The sequence below is a fragment of the Rattus norvegicus genome, chromosome 18 (genome assembly GCF_036323735.1).
Source record: "Rattus norvegicus strain BN/NHsdMcwi chromosome 18, GRCr8, whole genome shotgun sequence".
Classification (NCBI taxonomy): domain Eukaryota; kingdom Metazoa; phylum Chordata; class Mammalia; order Rodentia; family Muridae; genus Rattus; species Rattus norvegicus.
In genome coordinates, this window is record NC_086036.1 from 32,707,718 (window position 1) to 32,716,388 (window position 8,671).

At 39.8% G+C, this 8,671-nt stretch overlaps 1 protein-coding gene across 5 annotated transcripts in view; it reads left to right on the top strand.

Moving 5' to 3' along the window:
* Kctd16 (potassium channel tetramerization domain containing 16) overlaps positions 1 to 4,211 on the top strand; it is a 294,623-nt gene extending 290,412 nt beyond the window's left edge. For 4 of the 5 annotated variants that reach the window (XM_017600896.3, XM_017600895.3, XM_017600897.3 and 1 more), the window contains exon 3: positions 3,651 to 4,184. In XM_017600896.3, the coding sequence (XP_017456385.1) occupies positions 3,651 to 4,102 (452 nt within the window). In that variant the 3' untranslated portion in view covers positions 4,103 to 4,184. Of the gene's footprint in view, positions 1 to 3,650 lie in introns of all 5 variants that reach the window. The other variant, NM_001172155.1, reaches the window with a different exon arrangement.
* Positions 4,212 to 8,671: the final 4,460 nt, after the last annotated feature.

Sequence of the window (8,671 nt, forward strand, 5' to 3'; positions counted from 1 at the left end):
TTGAGCCATCAGTAAATATTGATTTACATTACATTTGTAGAGGAACCATCATCTTATCAGTCAAATGTCTAGTTGGAGTGTTTATGCAGATTGGGGGGCTGGCTTGCACTGTAGCCAAAATATATAAGGGAATGGGGTATTTTGTGCCACAGGTTGAGACATGCTTTACATCTCTGATTTCATTTAATTTTCTTCAGGTATCTGTAAAAAAAAAGAACCATTAGTTTATTTATTTTTCAGATGACTCTCAGAGATCTTAAATAAATTATCCAAAAATTCATAGCTGTCAAATTGTGGGGCCTGATGCTGGGGCCTAAGATCTTTTCCAATATGTTTTCAACTTGAGATATCTGAATGTGCATTTTTAGCACATTTGTTCATTCATTAGACATTCATCAAAGCTTCATTATGTGCCAGACATCAAAATTGCCACAGAAGTCCTCACACTCAGAAATAGCTTATTCAAAGAACAAAGTGGTATTATCAAACCTTAGGTCCAGCAATTAATTAATAAACCTCCAAAAGGTAATGAATATTACCTTTTTAATATCATCAAGCTAGACTTCTCTTTGAATGAAATTATTCTTTCTCCGCATCTGTCCAATCAATTGGGACCCCCTTTCTTGTTCAATGGAGAGACTCGAACCAGTGTTGGAACCTCACAAATTAGAAGCAAACCTGTTTAATTTGAAGCACCTGGGTATTTGGGCTACTTCTGTTCTCTATAATTGGGAAGATCCTAAAATATATTACCTTACAGAACTGACCTTTGATAGATCTTTCGAGACCCCTTAATGTTCGTGAGCATGCCTCAGAAGGAGTGCCACAGCCAAGGGGCCTGTGCTTGCAGCACCCTCAGCCCTAGTTTTATACTCCTGCTTCAGTTATATTCTTGGGAAGAAGGTAGTTAGAGTGCTTCCAAGAAGAAGATGATGAACTGTGTTTAATTTTCAAATTTCACATTGGCTCTACCTGAACTGCATCAATTCCAACTTCTTCCTGAATTTTGAGATAATATATAAACATCGGTAAGCTGTTTTATGAATTATCTTGCCCAAATCCTAAATTATTCAAATATTCTTGTGAAGTAATGAGGTAGGCTGTAGCGTGACAAGCTGCACTAAAATTAAATTGTCCAATTTTCTTTTAGAGTGTACAAATGCGAGGGAATACTTTCATTTTCCTGGAGGTTGGAGAATCCCAGACAGCACTTAAATGCATACTCTTCCCAGGGGCGTTGGGAGGCAAACTGCTGTAGCAGCACCAGGTCCCTGGCTTCCTCTGCAGTGCAAGGCTGCACATGAGAACCCTGGGATCCAACAGTTATGGGTTTGGGTGATGTTAATTGTTTTTAAAAAAACACTCAAGGTTCCTTTGGAGTCTTGTGACCAAAGGGACTTCCTTGGGGAAGAGAATTCCTGAACAAGAACATGCATTTTTATCATCTAGTCAGGTCTTATTGATAAAGTATTTCATCACCTTGTCTTAAGGTAATAGACAAATATGTTGCAAGAAAAAAAATGTGTGCACACCCCTACCCTTTCTGCATGTCCTTTCCCTATCTTTGTATTTCTTCTTTTTCTCCCTGCTAAATTTAATTTCTAAACATTGTCCAATGGACCAAGTTAGATGAACACTGAAATGATGCGGTTCCTTTTTTGTCCAGTTCATTGGAACTATCCTGCTTTGAGTCCTATTAGCACAAGAATTGGCCCTGTTTCCAGGCAGCTGAGGCAGATTGTACTGACTGGAGGTGACAAATGCTCTCCTCAATATCTCCTGGCAGAAGGAAAGCCTTTACCTTGCAGATATTTCCATGCACTGTCTGGCTCATGTTGAGTGGTTTCTCTGTTGCACAGAAGATATTTATTTGCAATAACTGAGAATAGCTATAAACATCAATGCTATTATGATTCCTTTTGGCTAATTGGATTGTTAGTTTAATTTAATGGTTATATAAGTACAATGATTACTCAGCCCTGTAGTAGAAAGTGACTTGAATGAGTGGGTAAGAGATAGGTATTCTGGGGTTGTGATTTGCAGAAAAATAGTTTTACTTCCTCTGGAAAATATATGACAAGTGTCCATGTGTGAAAATCATTTATACATGTAAAATATAGACATTACGGAAGTCAAGGGGTGACTTTTTAAGGAGTTTCATTTTTACTTTGACCAAATTAGAAATGGCAATAAACTAGTTTGTTTTTATACTGATGCATATTCGTTATGAGAATAAGACACAGTGAAATCAAACGTGGATGTTTTTAAAAATAAAATGTTTTATTGCATTCCTATTATTTTAATATTATAAGGGTATTGGTTTTCCTTCATATTTTTAAGGCATCAGTGAAGTGGGTGATTTGAAATGCCCAGCCTGTAATATATGATCAGGAGGCCTGGACTGTTCAGAGACTGGAAGGCTAGGGACTATAACTTTTTTTTTTTTGCCATGATTGTGGATTTGTCAAAATTTATGGAGCCATCAACTCTGTATCTAAAATATTTGCTCTGCCTGCAAATTGTTGAAGTTTTAAAAATAATTTTAAGAGTCAAGACTTAGAGAATAGGGATATAAGTTCTCTCATTGGCTTAAATAAGAAAGGGAATGTAATGGATCTTATAATTGACAAGACTAGTTTCAGGCATGGTTAGATCCAGGTGCTTAGAAGTTATTACTAAGATGCTGTGTGCTGCTGAGTTTCTTTGCTGTTCCTTGGGTGACTCATTAGCACTCCAATAATGAACACTCACCATGGAAGTTAGGAAGTTGATTTAGTAGCTATTGGGAAACATAAGGGAGTTATGTGTAGTAGTAAGGTACTTAAAAAATATAGCCATAGCTGTCCAGAGGCAAACATTTTTAGGAGAGATGAGCAGGAATTAAAGAGAAATTGACAGGTGAATAGTATATTGAGAATCAAGAATTTTACAGACAGGCAAATTGTTTTAGGAAGCAGTCAATTGACTTGGTTATAATACTTGGGACATCTGTCTCAAAGCCCAGCCGTTCCAGGAGCAAACTATGAATAGCATTTATGCTATTAAGTGGCATTTATGGCTCTATGGGTCTTAGTGTTTCCGTGTGTGTAAGTAATAAGTGGAGCTGCTGGGTTCACAGGATAGTGGAAGACCAAAGGGATGCAGGGGCTTCCCAGAGCCCTCTTCACTGACCACTGCATTCTTACACAGAGTCTCTCCTTTAAGAGCTTGACTGCTCTGAGGCAGACTTTAGATGAGGGCTTAATTTTACTCGTGGTAAAACTGGCAAGTATTTTCTGAGATTGCTGTATGCCACCCACTCCATTCGGTTTATCTCATCTAAATCATCCTTAAGACTCCAGGTAATAAGAAAATGATTTTCTTGGTGTTACTGCCGATAGAACTGAAGTCGTAAAAAATTGGGTCTGTCAAGTGCCTGGGTTGATAAACAGGCTACTTGGGTATTTCTGCCTAGGCCAGTGCCGGTAGGGTAGCCTTACACATGATATCAGATTGCACGGTCTGCTAATAAGTAATGATTGTCCCTCGGAGGACTTAGCTTCTGACCGTGGGTGCTGGGAATCACCTGTGTTCTCCAAGTACTAGCCTGCTTTGCGGCTGCATCCCTCTGAGTTTCTCACTACCTTTTGGGGTCTGTGTTTGTCTTGCAGGTGAGCCCTCCAGGTGGTCCTCCTCCCATTGTGATTGCTGCTGCAAGAATGGCAAGGGAGACAAAGGGGAGAGTGGCACTTCCTGCAATGACCTCTCTACTTCCAGCTGCGACAGCCAGTCAGAGGCCAGCTCTCCCCAGGAGACAGTGATCTGTGGGCCTGTAACGCGTCAGGGCAACATCCAGACTCTGGACCGGCCCATCAAGAAAGGCCCCGTGCAGCTGATCCAACAGTCAGAGATGAGGCGGAAAAGTGACCTGCTCCGGACTCTGACTTCCGGCTCTAGGGAGTCGAACATAAGCAGCAAAAAGAAAGCTGCGAAGGAAAAGGTCTCCATCGAGGAAGAGCTGGAGAAATGTATCCAGGATTTCCTGAAGATAAAAATTCCAGATCGCTTCCCTGAGAGAAAACATCCTTGGCAGTCTGAACTTTTACGGAAGTATCATCTATAGGGGAGGGCAGTGGGTAGTCACCACTTTGAAATAAACCTCCTGAAAGGAAGACATATATTAAAGGAAAAATAACAACTAACAATCCATATGTGTTAGAACACAATGTCCATTGATGTCCTACTGCCTACTTTGCCTAGCTCACCTTAACATGTAAATTCACAGGGTAGATTTCTTTCTAGATGTGGAACCAGAAGCGATGCCCTTATGCTGTCCTCTGTCTCTTATTTACTTGGTCCCATGTGTTGAGAATCTTAAGGTTCAAGGAGAACCAGCTACGTGAGTAGCTCGAATCCCAAACCTGCTTTTTTGTTTGTTTGTTTTGTTTCCTCTCATTTTCTGCCTCCTTCCCTTGACCAAGAATGGACAGTTGAAGGAGATATAACCCAGTGGCATATGTTAAGAAATTATTCTTTTTCCTTTACTTTTGTTTATGGGGTGAGGGGAGAACGGCAGATTTGTATGATTTTCCACTAAAATCTCTATGTGCCAGGTTCTATTGACTTTGTATGCATGAGCGTTTCTGACACAAGCACAGTATATGTCTGTATATATGCACAAAGAATGCACATGACCCAGGGCTGGGACAGCAGAGGGCTAACACCTTACTGCCAGCTGCCCCTTCAAGAGCGCTTCAGACAACAAAGCCTCTGTCTATTCAGTAAAACCCTCCTGGGCAGATTTGCCAGCCTCCCTTGGCAACACTTTCTAAAGCTGTATAGGCCCCCATCATCAACAAATTCCCTTTTTTTGAAACAAATACCCGCAGGCTCCTTTGATTTACTGTGCTCTTTCCCTACATCAGGAGCTTGTGAGATGAGCTAGTCTAACCCTGTTTGTGTTTAACAGACAAGCAAACAGTCACATCCACAAACAGAGCTTCAAGACACCACCTACTCAGCCTTCTCCATTCTTACTAGAATGATCACCATTCTCTAGCTGACTCAGAGTTTTAACTTGCCCACATTTTATTAAAGAGGCCTTTGATATAATCCAGGCAAATTCTTTGCATACCTGTGGTTTGTGAAGCAATGAACTAATTAAACATGCATCCAGCCTTCTGTTCTCTTGTTTTAGAGGATTTGTGTCCCCCCCCTCCCCCGCCACATACATCTTAATTTCTCATACAAACTTTCCACTACACCTATACACTGTTGTTTGCCTGTATCCAGGTTTGGATACCTTTGGAATCCTGGGGTTTGACTGTGGCCCTACTATGGTTTAGTTGTATCATTTCTACAGTGTCTGTAATAATCCAAGTGGGTGACTGGAACATAAAGGTTTCTAATTTGATTTTTTTAAACTTTTTTTTAATAGTCCTGACCTGTATAGATACCATCCAAAAGAAATTGTGAACACTGTCTATCCATGTGACTCTGTCATCTATTAATCTACCAGTAGTTCTTCTGTTCACCTGTGTTAAAAGAATGTCCAAAGACAACTTTTAATTTTCAGCATTCCTCATATATCTCAGTGGTAACTGAAAAAGACGATTTATCACTAGTGTGTGCCAAGCATTCCTATTTTTTGTTTTGTGTGTGTGTGTGTGTGTGTGTGTGTGTGTGTGTGCATGTGTGTGGCGTGTGCCCTCGCATGTGTCTTTGTATGCATGTGTGTATGGTTAGCACAAGTAATAAAGGCAGTCAGAAAATGTCTTTATAGAAGAAAAATCTAATGACCAGTTTCTTTCTGAAAACTTTGGGGCACATTTATTATTTAAGAATATCCTCCTTGATTTATTGGTGCCCATTAGTATAAGATTGTCTTTCTGAATTTTTTATAATTCTTGACTACGCAGGTGGGTAATAGGATAAGGCACTGTTTTCTCGTCCTGATGCTTCAAGTAAAGTTTAAATTTCTATTTAAGTAAAAAAGAAAGTTTCCTTGAGGTGCTGAGTTACCAGGAAAATTATCATTTATGAGTGTTCTTTTGCGTATTAATATTTGAGTAGATAGTTGATAGACAGCTTCGTGTGTAAATCCTATTAATGCATCTTTCTTGTCTCAATATTTCTTGATGGTACATCAAAAATACTATTGTACTTATTATGTATGGAAGATACTGTGAAGCATCACTTATCTTACTGGGTTAAGAAGACGCTGGATATGAATTGTTGACCATTGACTGACCAATATGATCATTGAGTGAATTACTGAAAGGGCAGCCAGAGGATATGAAATTTGAATAAATTGACCAAAGTCCCAAATTTCTTTACATTTCAGCCCAAATCATGAAGGTATTGAGACATTCAGGAACTTGTCTGGACATTGAAGCACAGCTTCTACTAGAGTCTTCAAATAGGAAAGGCAGTGATGCAGCCAAAGTCTTGCAGCGGTGTCCTGCAGGCTTTGTTGTTATGGCTTTTTTTCCTTCACAGGTAATCCTTGAACCACAGTGAACAAGCTTAGCAGTAGAAATCTGTTGAAAACAACAACATATCCCTTTCATTTTGGGCTACCTGTAAAGTGGCGCCTGCCCCATGGTAAAAAGTTTAAACAGAAAGAGAAAAGACATGGTATTCATTGATGAGGGTACATGTTCAGGTATATAGCCTTGGTTACTAGAAGGCTTTGAGAAGGCACCAGGGACATCCAGGCTTAGGTCCCTTTAGGAGAGGAGTCATCCGGTGTGCTCCTTGTAACCTTCACCACCCTGGAAATGACTTTTGGCTAAGTGAAAATAAGCAGTCTGCTCTCACTGGCTTCAGAGCCTTAACCTAAGTCACAGACAGAACAATATTACATCAAGTTCTATTGTGGGTTTTGACAGGGGGTCTACGTACATTGTTGATCTGAAGTGAATAGTGCTGAGTAGTGCCATCCCAGCCAGTACTATTCTATCTACACTAACAGGAAAATAAACGTGTTAACATAATTAGCCTACTGAACCCTGATGTGTCAAGAGCCTTAGCTTTGGCTTCTTTCTGAGAATCCTAGCAGACTAAATTCACCAAAGTTAGGGTGGTCATCTGTTAAGTGGACATGACGCTCCTGAAGTCAAAGGCACATCCCTTATATGGATATATTTATAAAGTCCTCCTACCCACTATTGAGAAGGGAACTATATGAAAACAGCAGTGGGAAAAGGAAAAAAAATGTTAGCATAATTATTCTCTTCCACTGCTCAGAAAAGAGAAGGCATTGATGGATAGCAGAGAGGGCCCAATGAGACGACTTCCACAGTATGCTATGACGTACTCCTTTGTATGAAGTGCACCTATCTTTCCAGGAAATGCATGCCTGATGAGTTTTTAAAATGGAGGAAGAGTGAAATGACATGCATGCTTCCACAGCGAAATGTCTATTCCTGCTAACTCATTGTAGAGATACACTTGATTAAAAGAGGGCCCAAGTGGCGCTGTCTGTATAGTAGTCAGCCTTGTTTGATTCAGAAGCGTTCTTTCCCATGAATGGCAGATGCCTGTTCATTCTTCGTTCTCTTAGCCATCCCTGCATATGCTTCTGGGTTATGTTTCTTTCTCTACACTCTCTACATCTCTACACTCTCCACAGCTCTGAGTGTGTGTGCTTTTACATTGCCAAGAAGAACATGCTCCAAGGGGGAAAAGAAATGGCAGGTAGAGTTCTTTGAAAAATTTCTCCACTGGTATGGAAGTCAAAATTTGATTCTCAGAAACTTTTTCTTCGCTATCACTTCCATCCCTCAATTTGCTGTCTAGAGTAGACTAAGCCAGAAGAGTTAGGTTTTAGCATTCTCAACCATTTCATTGTCAAGAAATTTGATTAATGTTGGCCTGGTGTTTGATCTTTGCTAGAATTAGTAAGACATTTTCTGTGAGCTTATAGGATACATTCTTTGTCATCTCTACCCAGCATAATAATTTTCTGAGGAAAAAGGAAGGGAATTATTTCCCCCTGATGACTTTGTGGCAGATAAATGTTTTTGCCAATTTGCATGCACAGTTACAGGTTTTAGCATGGACCATTTTTCTCTTTAATGTCTTCGTATTGTTGGCATCTTGCAATCTTGATAGCCCACTGTTACAATTGATTTATTTTCTTTTATAGTGTCAAAATAATGCATCAGAGAATCAATCAGAGTGAGAATATGTATTTGGAGCTACAATGAAGTTAGATGTCATTGGTAAGGGACAATGATGGATATCTGCAAAGAAATTAGAGGAAATGAAACATGCTGGAATGAGTTTGATTTATAATTGCCTCATCGTTCTGGTTTCATACAAAATGGTTACCCTATGCCCCCAGAAAGACGTATCTTCAACTTTAGTAACCACAGCCTTGTGATTCAGCCACAAAGTTTGCTTTAAAGTGTTTGTTCTTCTCATTTTGCTATGGACATCGGAAAGGGGATTTTTCCCGTCCAGTGACCAGTGCTGCAAAAGTTAGGGATGCTCTATTCATTGCACATACACTAAATTCATTTGTGGTACTTTCTGAAAAGGAGATTCCCTTACATTGACTTCAAAGAGTCAGATTCATAAAACTTGAAGCAGGGCCAAGGAATCTGCATTTTTGATGTAATATCTTCAACCATTTTGATGGTCCAAGGATACTTCTTGAAGAAACTGCTGTTGAGTCACTAAGGGAAAG